Here is a 21,308-nt window from a genome sequence, read left to right on the forward strand (position 1 = left end):
TTTGCGTAATAAAAACTAACGAATATAGAAATTCGTTACGTAAGTTAATTCGTAAGTTACACCAGAACAAAATTTCGAGAAAGCCAATTAGCCCAAAAAAGGAAAATGAATACGCGAATTTCGTTTTAATTATTCATGTAAGGTGAGCTAAAATCAAAGCTGCATTAATTCAAAAACGTTCAGAAATTAACTAAAAAAAACAAGTTTTTTTTAACTGAAAGTAAGGAGCGACATTAAAACTTATAACGAGCCGAAATTAGTCCGTAACTGATAGGGGCTGTCCCCTCCTCAAAGCTTCGCTCTTTACACTAAATTTTGACTCTGTCTCACAACTTTATTTTTTAAAACAATAAAAAACTTTAGCGTAAAGAGCGAGGCGTTGAGGAGGGGACAGCCCCTTTCATATACGGAATAATTTCTGTTCGTTTTAAGTTTTAATGTTGCTCCTTACTGTCAGTTAAAAAAAAACTTGTTTTTTTAGTTAATTTCAAAATGGAGTCAATTCGAGGACACGAGGCATCGCAAATTTTAATTTCTGTTTTCTTTATGGTTCTTTTGATTTTGTTCATTTAGGGCTTCATTTGTTCATTTTTAGCAATTTCTGTTCGTTTGAAGTTTGAGTTATCATATTACTTTATATCTGACCATCTTAATTTTTGAAATGGCTCTTTACGTTTCTTCGTAAAACTGCTTTTTTGGAGTAAATTTTGTTTAATAATATTCAAAAAGACTTTATTGCAGGGGTTACAGGCCATCCACCATTTTATTTATTTATTCTAAGTTAGTCAAAACAATTATTCTATTCCCCAGATTCTCGACTTTTTAAGTAAGGAGGGGGGGGGGTCAGTGTTTCACTGAACCAAGTCAAGTGAAGCAGTTTCAAAAATATGCTCACATGTTTCCATTATTAGTTAATTGAAATAATCACTTGCATTATTCCAATCTAATCACTATTCCGGTAGTTCTAATTAATTCGATTACTTATTTATTCCAATCATACTGATCTAATATTAATCTAGTTCAACGTTAAACAATGAGAACAATATATTCCGGTTAAAACTTTGTAATGAAATGTTGTTGTGAAGATTTAAAAAAAATAAGCACAGTTGAAGATAAAAATGAAAAATAAAAAGATTAAATAATCCTAGTAGTATGGTGGGAGGATCCTCCCACCATCATGGGAGGATCCTCTTTAGGAGGACAACTGTGGCAGGGCGTAAGATCCAGGTCTATGGACAACGGCATCTGCAAAGAGCTGTCTCGACCCTTTTGGGGTACCTGCAAGACTGGGAACCTTGCGGTCAACTCTATTCCTACTTGAGGAGTGGCGCCCCTCGAGGAAATTATAGCCTAGTAAACGACAAAACATTCGCACGAGATTCTGAATAATGGACAATTCTTCTGGGCTTAGTATGTTTTGACGGGCGTTTTCAAGCTGAAAAACCTTTTCCTAGCTAATTTATCTATCATGGGCTGCCTCCCCGTAGCAGCATAATATTTGTAGGCATGAATATATAATGAGTCGGAGGTAATAGGCTAGAGATCACCTTTGCAGAATTTCAACTCTTGTTGATAGAAGAGCATTGCCAAATGCTGAAAACCATGTTATGACCAAGATGGACCAAGGATTGCACAAAGCCCCCATTCATGGAGGTCCCAGGGACTTCTTGCTGCCTGGTTCTAAGCCGGCTTAAGCACTTCGGTGTAGACTTGAGAAGATATGTGATCCCCGTCCTGCACTGGTATCCGGGATCATTGCTTTTCCTGAGGCGAAAATAATTTCAACGATTTAAACAACATGAAAATTGGAACTTGGAATGTTACGACGTTAAGAAATGACTATCGTATCGACATTTTGACTGACGAATTCAGACGATTCGAACTGTATTTATTACGTATTTCAGAAACTCATATCCCAGGGGTAGGAAGTATGAAATTAGGTGATATAGAATTTGTTTACTCAGGCAGGAAGGATGGGGTACATAGACAGGGAGTAGGGCTCATGATGAATAAGGAAGCTGCTAAGTCTTGTTTAAGCTGGGAAGGTATTAATAATAGAATACTAATTGCTCATTTTATGACTAGAAAGTTCCGAGTATCAGTTATAGCAGTACATGCCCCTGTAGAACCGACTGACGGAGATACTAGTGACTCAGATGAATTTTACTTACAGTTACAGGGGAAAATAGACAGGGTGCCAGGTAGAAATATGATGTTTTTACTGGGAGATTTTAACGCCCAGGTCGGTAGAAATAGGGATAGATAGTATCCTAGCCTAGGTAAATTTGGTGTAGGAAAAGAAAACAGTAATGGATACAGACTTTTGCAATTTTATAGGTGTAACAATCTAGTTATAACCATTACGGTGTTTGATTATAAAAAGGCTCATAAGTTAACATGGTGTTCACATGATGGTAAGACAGCAAACCTTATTTATTATGGTATTGTAAACCGAAGACTGGCAGGATCAATACAAGATACTAGGGTATATAGGAGTGCCGTTATTGATGTTATAAGTAAAGATCACCATCTAGTAGTGTCAAGGGTTACTTTAAAGCTGAAACATCGGAAGGGTAACTACCTCCTGGGAAGTTATGATGTTGGCAGACTCCAGGATAGGAATTTGAGAGAAACTTTCCAGGAGCAGTTGAATACTAAACTTAAGAGTTTAAAAATTGATAATGTGGAAGATGGTTGGAATAATTTTAGAAAAATTATTTGTGAAGTTACTGCAGGTGTCTTAGGGAAAAAAGCTAGAACTGCAGCTAAGAATATTAGTGAAAAAGCTTTATGTTTGATAGAAAGGAGAAAGGACTTGTACAAGAACTACCTTAGTGATAGATTATATGAAAATAAGAGGAATATAAAGAAAGTGGAGAAAGCATTAAATTATCAACTAAGGAGGCATGAAGTGGTGGCTATGGAAACAATTGTCGAAGATCTGGAAGATGCAGCTAGACGGTATAATGGTAAAATATTGTACTGGCATTAACAAATTCAGAGGGAGTAGTCAATGCGGACTTGACCCAGTTAAAGATAGGAATGGGGCCGCAATTACCGATAAGGAAAAAACTTAAGAGAGATAGGCTGAACATTTTGAGAATTTGCTTAACCGAGATAGAGTTGAATGAAGAGATATAGAGGAAAATGAAAAAGTTTGTGATACCTTGGATGTGAAGGAAGATTTGTTTTGTGAGGAGGAATTAGCGACGGTGCTAAAAGGACTAAAAAATAATGAGGCTCCAGGTACTGATAGGGTGGTTAATGAGTGTCTTAAATATGGTGGCTCTGAGGTTAGAAATAAGTTACTGAAGATTATGAAAATGATTTTTGAAAAAGGGGAAGTACCTAACGATTTTAGGAAAACCTTAATTAAGCCACTTTATAAGAAAGGTAATAAAAGTGAGTGTGGTAATTATCGAGGGATTAGTCCGGTCTCTGTAGGTAGTAAATTACTTAGTAGTATGATACTTTTTAGACAGAGAGATGTCATTGACAAAGTCTTAAGAGGAGAACAGTGCGGTCTTAAAAAGGGTAGAGGATGTGTCGACCAAATTTTGACTCTTAGGTTATTAATTGAGAAGTGCCTGAGTTATTAATTGAGAATACCTTTGGTCCTCAGTTTTATAGATTATGAGCAAGCATTCGATTCTGTTGATAGAAGAGCTTTAGTAAGGGTCTTATCCTTGTATGGTATACCAGACAAATACATTAAAGTGATTAGTGTATGTACGAGAATAACACTGCAGCAGATAAGGTAGGAAATGAGGTTAGCAGCTGGTTTTGTATTAAATCAGGAGTTACGCAGGGTTGTGTTCTATCCCCCTTTATATGGATTATTTTGATAGACTTTGTCTTAAGGAGCACAGGAAAGGCAATAGGAGACCACGGAACCAAATTGGAAAGGAAAGGTACTCTGGACCTAGATCATTATGATGATTTAAGCATCCTAGATGAAAGTGTGAGCAAAATGAATAAACTTTTAGAGGTGATGTGAGTTCAGGGTGCTAGAATAGGTTTGAAAATTAATGTTAAGAAGACTAAGTCACTAAGGCTAGGAATAAGTGAAAATGAAAAGGTGAAGCTGGGTAATGAAAAGATTGATCAGGGGGACAGCTTCACCTACCTTGGTAGTATTATTAGTAAAGATGCATTGTGGGAGCAGTGAAGATGTCAAAAGCAGAATAGCCAAGGCTCAGGAAGTTTTTTCACAGTTAAAAAAAGTTTGGAAAAATAGGAAGATAAGTCTGCAAACGAAGATTAGAATATTTGAAGCTACAGTGATGACAGTGGTCAAATATGGCTCTGAAGCATAGGCGCTCCGAAAAGCGGATGAAGATTTTGCTAGATGTTTTCCAGAGAAATTGCTTAAGGATTGTTCTGGGTACCCGGCTGACTGACCGTATTTCAAACAATAGGCTATACGAAAAATGTGCTTCAATACCACCCTCTAGGACTATAATGAAAGAACGGTTGAGGTGGCTAGGGCACGTTGTGTGGATGAAGGGTGACAGATTGCCGAAGATTGTTCTTTTCGGCCAACTGTCTAGGTCTAAAAGGAAAGCAGATCGTCCTAGTCTGGGGCTAGAGAACGTCATAAAGAAAGATTTAAAGGAAATGGAAACTTCATGGGCCGGTGTAAAAAGGGAGGCTTTGAATAGATTGGGATGGAGGAGGAGCATGCGTAGCTGTGTTGGCCTCAGGCGGTTTGGTGCTGCGGTGAGTTGTTAGTAGTAGTAGCAATAGTAGACGAGAAATTAGAAAACTGCTTCCTAGATTAATAGCACAGCAAAAAGGAACTTGAATGAAGGCCCATGTTCAAATAAAAGCTATCAAAAAACACCTCAGTATCCATTTGTTAATGCTCTGCTTGATGCTTTTTGTACAGGTAATTCACTCGCCTTAGCGAGTCATGATGTTCGCCGCGCCTTTGAATCCCTGATAAACCGCTTCATGCTCTTATTGAAAGCTAAAAGAGGAGTAAATCCTTCTATCACTAGATCTCAAAGGGATGTGTATGCTAAGCTACGAGTCCGACTCAAAATCCCTCTTTAGAAAGATGAAATGACACGACCACTGGTTAGAACTGTACCAGTTAAGAAAAGAGCCAGGCAAGGTGCCACTACCTCACCTTGTTACTTCAATAATTATGTCTTCGAAACTCAAGACAAGTGTCAGATGTTTTGCGTTCTTTCTGGCCTTAATATCTCTTTAGTCACTTATGCTAATGACATTTTTAACCTCAGCCGAACTGGACAAAATTTCTTAGACTTTCCAAAAACTGCAAACAGAATATTTAAAAATGTGGTATTGAATTCAAAACTGAGATGTCACGTAAAGCTTTTTATTATAATTGGAAACGCACACTTCCTGGTGATATTGTACTTGGAAATACAAAGATCCGCCCGTCTGACCAAATTTTTTATCTTGGCATTCCCATTGGAAAAACAGTTTCCCACACTCGCCATCTCCTAACAGAACACATTAAACGCCGTATATCAGCTTCGTGTGCTTCCATAGTCTCTGGTAAGCTTCGTTTCAATCGCCGATATCTATCAACGCTGTACGTCACTGTTGTTGTTCCCCATATCCTCTACATTGCACCCTTCTGGAAGATTTTTAAAAACGCTGATAAATTGAAAATCCACTCCACTTTCTTCCATTTTTCAAAATACCTAACCTACTGAGATATCCTATTTGGACACACACTTCAAAGCTATCAATAGTGTTCATGTTGCAGATCTTGCTATAGCTGTTGCTAAAAGATTTCAAACCATTCTTGGAACCAACTCCTACAGTAGTTATATTGCCATAGTTGTATACTGATCTGCTTTTGTTTTTTGTTGTTGCTTTTTTTTGTAGTACTCCGTTATTTCCTTTTTGTATGAAGACTGATTTTCAATAGATAATAATAGTGATAATATCCAGGGGCAACTTTGGTTGGTCTTATTAAATGCGCAAATTGAACACAATACTAACCATTACTATAAAAATTTATTTCAATACTAACTTGCGATATTTGTGATGCCAATGAAAATAATGATAAACCTCCGCTAAAAACTAAGAACAAAGCAAAACATATGAACGAGGATTTTATTTCTTGTTATTTTCAATGGACGAAGAATCTTCAAAAGTTTTTAAAAAGTCAATTCACTGAAGGAGGCGGAGATAGAGGTGGGTATTTGAAAACACTGGGCTTAATTTGTGCTTGAAAACATGGGCTTAAGTTGTGCTTGAAAACATGGGCTTAATTTGTGCTTGACAACAAGGGCTTAAATTGTGCTTGAAAACATGGGCTTAATTTGTGCTTGAAAACATGGGCTTAATTTGTGCTTGAAAACATGGGCTTAATTTGTGCTGTAGAACACTTCATGGAAGTTTCACTGATAAACCTCAACAACTCCAAACAGCGACATTTCCGACAGCAACAAACATCCATAACAAACTGGTTTTTTTTCTTCTTTTTTATTTGTTGTGGGGTCTTGGCGGAGTTCACTGAAGCAACATATATTGTCTTAACATTAAAAACTAGATATTTTCAAACATTTTTAAATAGACCAATTTTTCAGAGCCAGCCGTCTTGCTGGCTTTGAACCATCTAAATAGTGTTTTTGTGTTCCTAGTGTTGCAGTGTCTCCAGTAGCCAGGACTGGAGCATAATTGGGTTCATCGATGCACTAACAAATTTTTGGACCTCACCTATATTGAGGACCATGTTAATTTAATATTAGGTCATTTATGTATGATGCGGGTATGGAGTTCTGGACGTCTCAATAAGGATTAAAAAGAAAAAATACCCAAAGAAGAGTAAGCCTTGAAGTGAATATGAAAGGTTTTCTTCAGCTTGTTCCCCGATTCTGAAGAAGCAAGTACTTTAGTTTTAACTATTATCCCCCCACAACAGCAACCAGCTGGTTATTATAGTCTAATCAAAGAGATTCCAACTCAATATGTTTTTGCGGCTATTGACCTCGAATATTTTTTTCTATTAGTATCTAGTCTTGAGAAATAAAAGGGGGAAAAAGGTGAGCTGAATCAGATAATGAAAATATACAACAAAAAATGAACAACAGTAGGATGTCTGTGTTTTCCCAATATTAATGTTATTCTATGTTATTTCCATGGAAACACAGCAAGAAACTTGGAGTTTCGTTTTGAGAGCGAAAGGAAGTTTATTTCTAAGATCAGATAACATTTCGAGCGATATATAGCGTGACCCTTGAATTTCCCCACAGAATAATTCATTTTCACGGGGAAAAAAATAAGGGTGGAAACTTAAGACCTGAGAAAATAATCAAAGTTGTATTTATTAAGGTTTGAAGAGGGGGGCATTATATCAGAAATATATAATATGAACTTAATCTTTTGGGGAGAGGAATAAAAATAAACTAATATTGACTAGGAAAAAGATGGGGAAAATACTGAAGGCTACACGTGGGGACTTGTAAAAGCGGGACAACTATCTAAGTCTATCTAAAATATTTTAGGCTAAAAAAAAAAAAAAAAAAAATTCAAATTTTTTAAATTAATTTGATTAGATTAAATTGTATTTTTTTTTCCAATTAGTGACAAATTTAGCTCTTAATCAACTTATTAAATAATAGAATTAGATTCCCAGCTACGCATACACGTGCTCACTTGCTCACGTGCTCACTCTCTTTTGTTTCCTTTTTTCCTACAATAAGGCTTAAAAAAGTACTAGATATCAGGGTTAAACTTGCATTTTACAGTGGTGACGCTAAATTGCAACTTTTGCTTGTAGTTTACTGGGTAAAATAGGTACATAACACTTTTCTAAGAGCAATAGAACAGATTTCCCGCAATAAAAGTTCAAGCCAGTTTCAATTAAGTGTTATAATGCATTGTTAATCCTAGAAAAAAAGACAAACTGCAAAAAGCAAAAATTATTTTTAGACTATCAACTACATATAATTAAGAATTTTGGTAGTATAGCATTAATCTGCAAGCAATATGGGATGAGGTGTGGGCCATAGTGCGAGTATTTCCCTTCAGAGTGGATATCAGATCAGTCAATTGGTTTATAGATGATCACAAGAGATTATACGTTATTTGCCTAAGGGCCAGTGGCTACTTCACATTATAGAGATTAGTTGCAGTCAATTGATTTTATTAGATGATGATTCTTATACTTAATTTGATGAACACACACTGTTTTCTTTTAATATATGCAAAGATAGTTGAAAGTTTCAGGTAAAGTTATTTATATTTTAAATGGCCTTATAGATTGAACGTACAAGTTTTGTTCTAAAATGTAAAATGTTGAGCTGCCTTATTTTTAGTTATTTTTAGTTAGTATCTTTTTTTTTAGTTAGTATCTCCTCTTCTCAAATAAAAGAATGAAGGACTAAATTCGTATGAATTATGAATTTATGGGCAAGCGTATTGTCTGTATAATCTAAATTAATTCCAATATCGTCTATTTTAATCATTTATTTTTAACTCAGCGAATATAAACACAAATAACGTTATACACACAAATATTAAGGAATATATTTGGAACAAACTTCTAGCTAGATTCTTAGGAGGTAAAAGAGAAGGAAAGAATACGGCAGTTGGACTTTAGAGTCACTACCGGTAGTACTGATCTCCGTTTCCTGGCCCTTCAGTCATGAAGTACAAAGTTGGGGGCCAGCCATTCTGTGCTTTCGCACACCCTTCCTGTTTACCTTCTCCAGATTTCTTCAGGCGCCCACTTAGAGCTGGGTCGACTCTGGCTTACATAGTCACAACACTGTTTCCCGTTCCAAACCAAATAACAAGCGGTACCAGGTCTTGAATCCCTGACCTTGGGATTGACCTTGAAATGACAAGGAATTTCAAGTCTAGCGTGCTAACTACTTAGCTAGGACGTATTTTTAGGAGGAATTAAAACAAATAATAATAAAATATTAAGATTCGAAATTCGAAAGAAAGTCAAAACAAATACAAAAAACAGCAATTTAAATAAGAAAATGAGATATATCTTAGAAGTATTGAAATGATTGGGGGTACAGACCCGAACACAAGACTTTATCAAAGAAATAAATCACAACAAAAAGAAAACAATGTATGAAAAAAATCAAGAGGTTTTTAGCAGTTAAATGTATTTTTTACTGCTCAGCTTGAGCGAAAGTGTGAAAACGTCAAACCAAAACGTCACTTGTTGCATTTTGATTAATATAGCTCGGATATACATAAGCATAAAAAAGAATTAGTATAATAAGTAGAAAAGCAATGAAAAGGGGTCAAGAACAAGTTCTTGAAACGTGGACTTATAACATAAAAAGAGCCAAGATAAATCATGTCACACAGAGTTCAAAACTTGCCACATACTGAGCTCTGTGGCAAAACTTGCCATAGAGCTCAGTATGAAAAATAATTCAACTAAATGAGTTCCTTTAGCAGCTACCCTCTGCATAAGAATTTTATTGGTTCCTTTGAAGTGAAAATATATCTTTTATTAATTAAATACTACATTTTGAATTACTGTTACTACATAAAAAAATAAATTATATATAACATGATATATGAATATATATATATATATATATAAAACATTATATTTAACTAGAAATTAATTTGAATATTCCGGATATTTAGTATGATCCTTTTTAATGTTTGAAACATACAGCATGATTTTGGTAAATTAAAAAGCATTACGCAACACTGTTTGACCGCTTTTAACAAATTACGGTCGATATGATGTAGAGAATAAGATACCCTCGATTGGTCCGATCTCCTTTCGTATTTTGTTTAGGTCTCAATATACAAAGAAATTTATAGAAAAAATAGTTCGAAAATGATACAAAAATATTTAGATTTTTGCTCTTCTTTTACCTGTGACTATCTGATTTTAGAGGCCAGATAAAAATGTTCCTGCACAAGCAACTGTTTGTTAATAACAAAGTTTATATAATATACCAGTAAGTTTACCGCAGATGATTTCTGGCTCTTCATTCTCGGTGCGAACAAAAAGCTCCTCCCACTAATTTGTGCACTTATTGTCCACTTATTGGTGAGCCGGCCAAGTGGTTCTGTCAGTACTTGTTCCGCAGGTGATTATTCTTTGTCTACCCGTGAAAAGATCTAATGTCGCTTATGTTTATAGGTTCTCTGGAGCACTTGCACCTCGGTCCGGGTTTTTATAATGGGTGAGATAGGGAATGATCATACTGCTAATTCTATAAACTGTGGTTAATAACCCCTAAAAGACCCAAACAATTTTTTCAGTTCACTCACTCTCCGGTAGAATTTATGTTGTGAAACATATCGCCTTTTATGTTGCTGGCAGGGCCAGATAAAGAGCGATTGGAGTGATTGGGCTATATCGGGTCCCGCGTTAACATCAAATAAACAAAAAATAGATTTTGAAATTTAAAGTAAATTGTTTCTGACGATAAGGGATAAATATGAACTACTTCAATAATTAAAAATATATTTACTTTAAATTTGCATTGCTGGATGAGATTTATTAATGTATTTATTATTATATAATATATACTTTATATTATAGAAAATTGGATTTATTCAGGATAGTCCTATATTAGAGATTTTGCACTACATGCATGAAATACTTTGCGTACGTAAACTACTATTCATGAATATTCTATTTAAAATTTTGATATATAGAGAGGGCCCTGCAGAAAAACTCAAATCGGGCCGCGCACCTATTCAACTCGATTACTGCAGCAAATCAGTCCTTAGTATTTTAGTTACTTGTACGCTGGGATCTTGCACGGTGCTGCACCGCACGGTGCTTCACCAGAAAGTCGTAAAGTAAAAATCTATGTTTTCGCTATGCTTTTAAAAAGGTTGTTTAGCGACCTCACAATCCCCAAAAAATCTATGCTTCTGAAAAGATAATTCACGCATGCTTAAAACATGCATGCGTGTTTTAAAAATCTTCCCCCAATGCATAGTGCACATGCAAATTAAATACGCTTAATAAGCTAGGGAAAGATCTGCAAGGACAACACATAAAAAATTCTTCCTAGAAACACTATAACCTCGAAAAAAAGCTTTTGAAGAAAAAAAAATCTGGCCCAAAGTTTAAGCTTTGCATAGTAGAGGGCAGTGGCTGATTCAAAAAAGACCTCCTGACCTCAGCAAGGTTCTATTTTGAGTGTTTTTCACTTGTATTTATTGAGTGGCTGATCTAAGGGTATCGATTGGAGGGGCAGGGGTTGGGAAGGGGGAAAAAGAAGGTATAACCCCGCAGATTTGTAAAAATATTTTTCTAGTCTCATCAAAAAGAATCACAATTGCCCCCATACTAGATCTTTAATATTATAAATTTTTGTATGTTCCTTAAGGCAATCCAAAAAAATCCTCCTATATTTACCCCGTGCCCACTGACCTATATTTTTATGAATTGGCGCGATTGGGCTGATCCATTATTTGGAGGCAGAGTTGGTACTAAAATTTTTTTGAATCTTGTAGAAACAGAAATTCTTAGTTGGAAAAGGGGAGGCAGTGAGGATCTAAGAATTATTAGAATTTAGACTCGAAACTTTAAAATTTGTAGTTTATAATTTATGTGACTTTTACGTTTTTTTTTTGTACGACAGATTCTTATAAATGTCGGTTAAAGCTGTTTGAAAGTAAATCAGACCTATGATCTAAGAAAAGACCCCTAAATATACCACCAGTGAAGTGTGGGGTAGTTATTTTTCCAGAATGCCATTTTCGTTATTTTTAGTTACAATTGAAATATGTCGGTGCCTATTTATATTACTTATAATAAATAAAATCATAAAGCTAATGCAGATAAAAGTGCTTATCTTCTCTTAGACATTTAGGTTACGAGACATCAGCATAAATAAATCATTTATTGGCAAAAACATCATAGGGAAAATAATGAGTTAAAAAAAAATAGTTCAGAGATGAAATTTTACATGTGAAAGGTGAAGTTGTTTCCTTTTTTAGCATACTATCTTCTTCATTCACATAAGCGATTGAAATATGACTTAATAAGCGATAATACTCATACAGAGCAAACGTGTAAATAGAGCCAAAACTGGCTACCTTGAGTTAAGGAAAGATAATTCGGAGCAGATAAGCTGTCGCTTGGCAAATCACCCAAGTAAAAAAAAGAAGAAAAAAATCGAAATTGGCCCGCCCTAGATATTTAATATTAAAATTTGTTTGTATGTTCATTAAATTTATTTAAATTCATAAATCATTGCCCCTCCCACGCAACATTTTTATGAGTTGGAGCTATTGGGCTGACCCAAGATTTGGAGGTAGGACTGGCACTAAAATCATTTTGAATTTTGTAGAAAAGGAAACTCTTCGGTGGAAGGGGGAAGGCAATGAGAAGCTAAGAGTTAGCTAGAATTTAGGCTCGAAACTTTAAAATGTACAGTTTATAATTGTACGACTTTTACGATTTTTTTTTGTGCGACAGATTCGTACAAATGCCGGTTAAAGCTGCTTGAAAGTAAATCAGACCTATAGTCTTTTTTATGGTAAAAAAGAGACCCCAAAAAAGCACCCAAGTAAAAAAGAAAAAAAAATGAAAAATAAAAAATAGTTTTTGGTGTAGGAAATGGAAAGGTTCGCAGTTAAGAACTGTTGGTAAAAATCGACTCGTGCAAGTAGTAACCAAAAATTTAAAAAAGAAATTTTGATAAACGTTGAAAACCTTGCTATACGAATATTAAGTTTAAACTTAAAAGGACAGAAGGTGATGAAAGGGGCGAGGGTTAAAACTTCCCTCACAGTTAAGAGGGCTCTGGTTAAACCGTTGTAACAATCGTGGCGTAGATATAAGTTGCAATTAGAGAAGAATGAAGAGTATGCTGATTCTTAATGCGAACTATAAATTTTCATAATGTTTGAAAAAAAGCTGGATTCCCCCAAAAAGGGTTGCGATTTTAGTGCAAATTATACAAGTAAGTTATAAATTATACAAGTAAGCTATAAATTATACAAGCAAGCAAGTTACACAAGTAAGTTACAAGTAAGTTACAAATTATACAAATAAGTATACTGAAGCTAATATACGAAATTTCTTATTTTTCCGTGGACATGAGTTAATCTTTTTTCCATGGAGATCTCATCGAACCAGTTGTCGTAAATTATCAAAAAAGGGCTCAATAGACCGAAAATTTGAAAATCTAATGACGTTTTAAGAAATATAGGAAATTATGACAAAAAAAAGCTGATTTCTAACATTTTTTCCTGGAAAACAGAATTTTTCGTCCAAAAAGGGCCGAAATTTTATAGAGCAGAAATTTGGAGAAGTATTGAAAGGATACTTTATAATTTCATCGGCCATAGTTACGTGAGGTAAGTACCCCTTAACATACATGCTGTCCATAAAGAATATACCTTTATTAAATTTATTCGGAAAAACTGATGGTCATAGTTGGGGACAAGCTATGATGGCGGAGATCAGAAGATGTAGCTCTGATGGTGGAGATCAGAAGATTTTTTATGAGGAGGGGTAGCTTTTGCCTCAAAAAGCATTCTCAGGCCAATATTTTCAAACTTTTCACCAGAGGTCTTTTAGATGGAGAGAATGAACATTCAGAGGAATATGAATTTTACTACTATACTCCCTTCGTTTGGAAGAGTATACGTATATGAAGGAAAATAGGATGAAATTTGCAGTTTGGGCGATGAGGGAATGACAACTCTCTTTTTATTGCGGAAACCATTGCTTATTTACGAAAGTTCGATTTGATTTTGAAAAGCAAATACTCTAAATAAGTATCTTTTCTCAAAATTATTGCTATGCAAAACTAACCTATAATGTAAGGAGCTGGAGTGGAAGGAGGAGGGGAGTAGGCCCTGTTACATTTAGTAAAATCTTAAATATTATATTATAAATAAGGAGAATTTAGACTTTGAAAATAGTTTTTTGAAGTCAAATTAAAGAAAGGCGTTAAAACTTAAAACGAACAGAAACTATCTTGTATTTAAGGGGGGTTACCCCTTTCACCTTTTCCCACTCGTTAGGCCAATGTTTGACTGACTTCCCCATTAATTCAAGAATGCTTTACTCAATAAGCAAATTATTTGCAATTACCGACTACCTATACTTGTTGCATTTAAAAATGTTTCCAGTAAAGTCATTGAGTAAAATTTTAATATTAAGAACGGGAGAGCATAGATTTGAAGGGTTACTGCACGGCAAGGAAAAAGTACGTCTCCAAGAGTTGGCCAAGGTATTTTAAAAATATTGTGCAACACTTTTTATCAAAATAATATTTTGATTAAATTGATAAGTGATTAAAAATGCAAGTTCAATCGACTGCCACATCGCGCTTTCCTATATACCTTTCTGGATTATAAAAAAAATAGAAGCTCCAATTTTTTTTCCAAAGCATTACAGTCTCCTTTCTTCAAAGGCAAAAAATATTGAAATATAGTGCTTTTCATAGCAAAATTGGGTCTATCTTAATCGTATGAAAAACCTCCTTTGTACAAACAAATGTCCGTTAATAGCAACTGAAACCCCAAAAGATGGAATTCACTTTTATCACTTTCTCTAAAATTCACATAGTCTAATAAAACACATTTTGAATCAGTGAAGCCACTGATTCAAGTGAAGTCAGTGAAGATTCGCTGGCTTCACTGACACATTGAATCCAGCCAAAGTGAAGACAGATTGAGCTCTCCCCTTAAATGTTTCCCAAAAAATTAATTAATTTGTACGTGAATAGGTTGTTACGTAGGCAGGACTTTAGCTGGGGACCCATTGAAGGGGAGGGAGCTTTAAAAATTGCTATATTTAATAAAATTTAACATGTATAATTAAACTGATCAAAACCATTTGGCTCAAATGATGAACAAAATTTTCCTTTCAGAGGGAGTCGCGGTGAGGGCGAACCTAGAAACCACTGAGCAAAGGCTTATATATATATATATATATATATATATATATATATATATATATATATATAAATATATATATATATATATATATATATATATATATATATATATATATATATATATATATATATATATATATATATATATATATATATATATATATATATATATATATATATATATATATATATATATATATATATATATATATATATATATATATATATATATATATAAATATATATATATATTAAAAGGAATCCCGTTTGAGAAAAAATGATGTGTAAATTACATATTTATAATTCTTTCCGTTAAGTTTTATCGATATTATTGTTCAACATTAGATTAACTTAATAGGTTGCAAAACTCGTGGGAATTTTCTTGAACGTTTTTCCCACTCAGACTGATAAAACAAACTTTCAATCGTCTACCTACTTATTCTTTTATTATTTATGATCCCACAGGAAAAATGGGATTTTTTGTAAAGAGTTTAATCGAGAAGATTGTAGTATATTTGCATAGAAATTCAGAAGATTATTTTCTCTTCTGATTTTCTTTCACTCTACTTGCTGAACAATAGAACAAATTTGGCTTCCGATTTTAAGAAAATTTCAAAAATGATATAAAGAAAAATGAGATCAAAAGTGAAAAAAAAAGGTAAAAATGTTTAAAACATACTGTCAATACTCACGTCTACAAAAAAAAAACTATCCTCCGTTTCGAAAGTGTTCTTTAATCTACTTTTAAAGTGAGGTAGGTGTTTTACCACCTTAACTGGTAATGAAATGCCCCATGCTGGGACCCATAGCTTATCAAGAAAACAGACCGATTTCTTATCCGATGCTTTATAACTAAGTCATTTGAACTCCTTGTGTCATGTTCGTGGAGGTTACACTCTGAACGATAAAAATCATTCAGCACCAAGCCACCTGAGGTAAGCACAGATGGGTACGCTCCTCCAACCGACTATGTTCAAAGCTTCATTCTCTACCCCCGCCCATGGGTCTCCCCCCTCCCCTCCGCACACCCCATTGGGGGCAACACCTGCTTTTTTGGTTGCAGACAGATGGCCAAAGAGCACAGTCTTTGGCCAATTTGTCATCCTTCATTTGTAAAACGCGGCCTAACCATCTTCATATTTCTTTCATTATAGGAAGTGGAATCGAACCATATTTTATGTAAAGCTTAATGTTCATATACGATTAGTTAAACGAGTACCTAATTAGGGCCAGATACGGCATCAGTACGGCCTCAGTCAAGCCAGATAACTGAATAACTGATAAAAGCTGACAACACGTTGATAACATACATGTACCCATGGTTTTATTCCAGGGGAGCTAAACTTAAAAAAAAAAATTAATAAAAAAAGATAGGGAAATCCTATGTAAACCCAAGGAAGCCTAGAAAAACTTTGAAATTTTGCACACTTTTTTAGAGGAGGGAGGGGGTAGGAGCAAAATCCAAGAGTAACGATGAAATTTTATGAATCTTAGGAGAATTTTAGTGAGATGACGAAGCAAAGGCTCTACCAATTTTCGGCTTTTAGTTGTTAGTCCGTTTTTATTTTGTAGAATACTACTATTTCTACTACAACTAACAACTCACAGCAGGACCAAGCCGCCTAAGGCTATTACACCTACGCACGCTCTTCCTCCATCCCTATAGAGAATAAAGACAGTAGCCATGCTCTACATTAATGCCAAAAGGGCTTTCACTTCAATAGAGTCACATATCACCAACGTTTGCCGCTTCAGCTATCCAAGCTCAATTTCTCTTTTCTTTAGATAAGTTATATTTTTGTTTAGTAGTTTCTTTGATTAGCTTAGGCTCTGTTTAATCCCTAGTCTCAGAGAGTTCCTTATTTCACAGAACTTCTTGTTACTTGAAAGACTAGCTGAAATAATTGATCACACTAGAACCTACAATAATGCTTTAACGAAGCGGGGTCAAAGCCGGTTTTATACCAGGATTCAGGGGCAGATACAGGATTTTTTTTTTGGGGGGGGGGGCAAAATAGGTTGATCCGATAAATTTGCGTTTGGAGCAGGTTTAATTAACGTAAACTTGAGTTAATTAAGTCAATTACACTACTTTAGACTACGCTAGGGGGGCTGCGCGCAACCCTCTCCCCCCTGGATCCGCCACTGCCAGGATTCCAAGCTGACCTATTGACACCTTTAAAATGAGCTGTAGGTGCTATTCTTGCTAAATGTAAATCTAAATGAAATAGTTTTTCACATTATAGACACAAAATTACGGTTAAATTGTTTATATGCATATTTGTATTATTTATATTAAGTTTATATTGTGTTTATATTTTTGTATGTATAATTATATTATATTATGTATATTATGTTATATTAATGTTTATTATGGTCAATTTTGGGACTAGTTTAACTATGGAAGGCCAAGCTAAAAAAAAGTATATAGGTGCAACATTATATTAATTTTGAAATTGAATTTAATTGAATATATGTTTTGCTAAGTTTCGCAGAAAGAAAACCAGAAATTATTCAACAATAATTAAAATACGTTTGGAGTTTGGAATTGAAACTAAATTCTATTCACTTTGTGCCTAGTTTTATATGAAAAAAATTGGAACTGTAAAAAATAAAATCAGAATGAAGAATTATGCTTGAAATAGACATAAAAATCTGAAATAACTAAATATCTTTTCACTTTATCTGTACATTTCAGTTGCAATAACAAGTAGGTGTTGGCAAAGCATTGTAAATGTTAACAGAGCCATTTGTTATCGCTGAGAGAAATTCGTAAACCACATTGGCCTGCCGTTACAAAAACAAATTTGAAGGAATAAATATCGAAAATGGGGCTAATCGTTTGGGAGAATGGGGACAGCTTCGAATTTTGCTAATCGTAGATATTGGTGATTGACTCACTGTTGGAATTTTGTTTTTTGTTCTTAAGTTTTTAATTCTGCTAATTTTTGATTTTATTTGCTTGTCATATCTGTTTGTTTTCTGTGTTGTTTTGTTTTGGATTTTTGATTCCTCTAATTTTGGTACTTCACTCTAATTTCTATATTAGCGCTGAAGAAGTATGGTGGTTGTCCTCCAATAAATATTCGTTTTTTTCGTCCAATACTGTCGTTGGCCTTATAAAGACCCAAACTCGATGTTTATTTCTTCAAATTTGTTTTGTTATCGCCACATTTGGCACTAAGTGTGCCATATTTATAGAACTAGCGAAATTGCTTAGAATACAAAAGAAAACAAAATAATTATAAGGTTGTTAATTCTGAAGTTTAAAGTCAATTCATTACTTAATCGTTTCGAACAAAAAGAATAAATGACTTGCAGCTCGATAGCCAATCAATGTAGGCCCTGGTAGGACGGTTTTAACCGTCCAATCAATGTAGGCCTTGGTAGGACGGTTCTACCAATAAATTAGTAGAAGCAATTTATTTACACCTCGATTGGTTATTCATTTCAACGTCACTTGGTAAAACAAAGACTTGGCCTAATCCAAAAGGTGAGGACAATTTTAGAATCACTAAATGTTTCTTTATTTCTTCTGTGCATTTGAATTGTAATTGAGCAAATGGATACTGGCACACAAGGCCGTACCCATGTTTTTTGTGTGTGTTTGGGGGGGGGGGGAGTTGGGCTACTCAAAGATTTTTTTCGGGGGGGGGGGGTACACAAAAAACCATCAAAAACGCATACAAATTTTATTTATATCCATTTTCGTTACGTTTTTACGAGTCAGACAAACATTTCAGGGGGGGGGGGGGGGTAAATCCCCCTAAACCCCTCCCCCTCCTTGGGTACGGTCCTTAGTGCCGCATTACTATACATATCACATTTGTAGAAAATCAACGAAATCGTTTGGGATACGAAAGAAAGCAAAAATATTGCTTTCAAATCAAGTTTAAATTGACTTAAATTCATTTTTTATAAATTAAACCTAACTTAGTTGATATTTAACCATACACTCAAATTAAAAACCAAAATAAAAAGTTTTCTTGTTATCATTTGTCTTTTTCAGACGAAAGAGGTCAAGTGATTTCAAACTCGATAGCAAACTAATATGGGGTTTGAAAGCGTGGAGCTACCACTGCTCTCTTTTCTAGTATCTTGATTGGGTATTCTTTTTGACGCCACTTGGTCAAATAAATATAGCTTTGTCAAAGGAGTGTGGAAAAGTGATACAAGAAGAAAATCACGATAAATAAAAGTTCAAATAGGGATAAAATCCTTTTAATAGACAGTGATGATGATAACAGTGATAGAAATTCACAAAAATACCAGATATTTCGGTCACATATACAGTGACCGTCATCAGTAGTAAAACTCAGTTTTACTACTGATGACGGTCACTGCATATGTGACCGAAATATGTGTTATTTTTGTGAATTTCTATCACTGTTATCATCATCACTGTCTATTAAAAGGATTTCATCCCTATTTGAACTTTTATTTATCGACATGGAAAGACAATGTGATCTCCGAAATTATCTAAGAAGAAAATCATATTGGTCCCAGAGAATAAAACCACCAACGCCATCTATGACTATCAAGTAAAATCCTAGAGCTAATAATAAAATTTAAACAAAAATATTATTTGTGTTTATCAAGTATTTTGCTTCTTTTCACTTTAACTTTGTATTTTGCCAAAGGTAGAACAATCACTTATGCCAAATGGAACAATATACTTTAACATAAATTTTTACCTCATTATTTAATTTAATTTTATGGTTGATTTGGTTTCCACATTTGTGTTAGCTTTATGTCTTTACTTTTGTATTATTACTATAAACCCAATAATAGATTAAATTGGATATTAGATTAAATATTGTTAGTTAAATTTGTAACTGATTAAAATTGAGTTAGATTGAATTTATAAGTAAATGAATGGAAATCAATTTAAATTTGGTTTGAATCTAATCGTTCTTAGTACGGGCACGTAAACAGACATTTTCGGGGGAGGGGGACAGCAATAAAAATTAATTTTATTGATAATGTGATAGATGAGTGCCTAGAAATTCGGGAAAACTTAGGATTTTTGGAAGGGGACCCAGGGTCTGCCCTTTGCGTATGCCCTTGGCTGCGTAGCACTGCGCTGTCAGTTGTGCTACATGTTTTTAATTCCCATTGAATTCATATTAAAACTGCAAAGATACCCTTTTATTCAGTTTCATATTTTCTTAGGTCTAACCTGTAAAACCACCATCCACCACCATATGCAGGAGCACAGGGACAACAAGGAGGAGCCTCATCATTATCCCTGTCCCAAGTGCTAAAGGCGTAGCCGCTATGCGTGCTAAATGAGTCAGTCGCGTTCCCTTTATATCCGCCAACCCAAAGTCGATATTGATCTTCCTCACTGTCAACCCTGGAAGGAGAATGAAGATTTAGATTAGAATAATACTGAGTGAGTCCTGAGAGAGAGAACGAGAGAGAGAGAGAGAGAGAGAGAGAGAGAGAGAGAGAGAGAGAGAGGGGGAGAGAGAGAGAGGGGGGGAGAGAGAGAGAGAGAGAGAGAGGGAGAGAGAGAGAGAGAGAGAGAGAGAGAGTCTCTTGTAAGTATGGGTGGATAGGTTTACATCATAAATAGCACTTTCTAGCTCATTGGTTTTTCAACCAATAGTTCCAAAACCGAATGCTCTAATACAACATAAATGTCATAAAAGTATTTTTATTACATTATATTACATAGGAGGTTGGGTGTCTAGGTGATATAATGCGAGGAATATCAGGGCTACTCGAAGCTCATTTTAATTAGAAAACATTACATCTGTGTGTTCACAAGGCCTCGAGAATGGTAGGGTTTATTTGTCCGAATTTATGTTAAACAATGAAACGTTTACTAGAAAAAAACATAAAAAAAACAACAAAAAAACAATAAAACATTCACGTTAAAATTCAACATTCGATTCATCATTACGAAAGGTCATCGATAAATCAAACAGCTGCCAGCTGGCTGTATTATTTGCAGTCTAATATCCATTCGGTTAAGCATTAGCTAAACTTTAACCTAAAGAATGGGAGGAGGATAGTACAGAAGTTCCCCCCTCCCATTAACAGCATAATTTCCGGCCATTTTCAGTTTTAATGTCACTCTTTCTACCTTTTACAAAAGTGTCTTTTGTACAATTATCATTATTATTTTATAAAATAAAATATTTTAGTGTTATAATATACATTATAATATATATTTATTTAAAATGAACTGGCTGTCTATATTAACAGTGTAGTTGCATATTCCCATGTAGTTGCAATTATCATTTACTCAGTTAGTTGCAAACCAAAATACCTCAAAACCCATTTTCAAGCATAATTTGTCTGAGTATCCAAAACGCAGCATCACACTGATAGTATTATTGTTATACCCTTTTACTCTATTAAACATTATTCTTAATTTATTATGTCATTATATTATTGTTGTGTTATTGTATTATATCAGTATCATTATTATTTGATAATTAAATGTAGTCATGGCTTTTC

General features: G+C 34.4%; 1 protein-coding gene across 1 annotated transcript in view; it reads right to left on the bottom strand.

Moving 5' to 3' along the window:
- Positions 1–21,308, bottom strand: part of LOC148948320 (ficolin-2-like) — a 45,685-nt gene that overhangs the window by 13,364 nt on the left and 11,013 nt on the right. The window contains exon 2 of the mRNA XM_089093883.1: positions 20,020–20,196. Within this exon, the coding sequence (XP_088950009.1) occupies positions 20,020–20,196 (177 nt within the window). The remainder of the gene's footprint in view (positions 1–20,019; positions 20,197–21,308) is intronic.

This window comes from Artemia sp. Qi Xiang Cuo, chromosome 9 (genome assembly GCF_049724085.1).
Source record: "Artemia sp. Qi Xiang Cuo chromosome 9, ASM4972408v1, whole genome shotgun sequence".
In the NCBI taxonomy this organism is placed as follows: Eukaryota; Metazoa; Arthropoda; class Branchiopoda; order Anostraca; family Artemiidae; genus Artemia; species Artemia sp. Qi Xiang Cuo.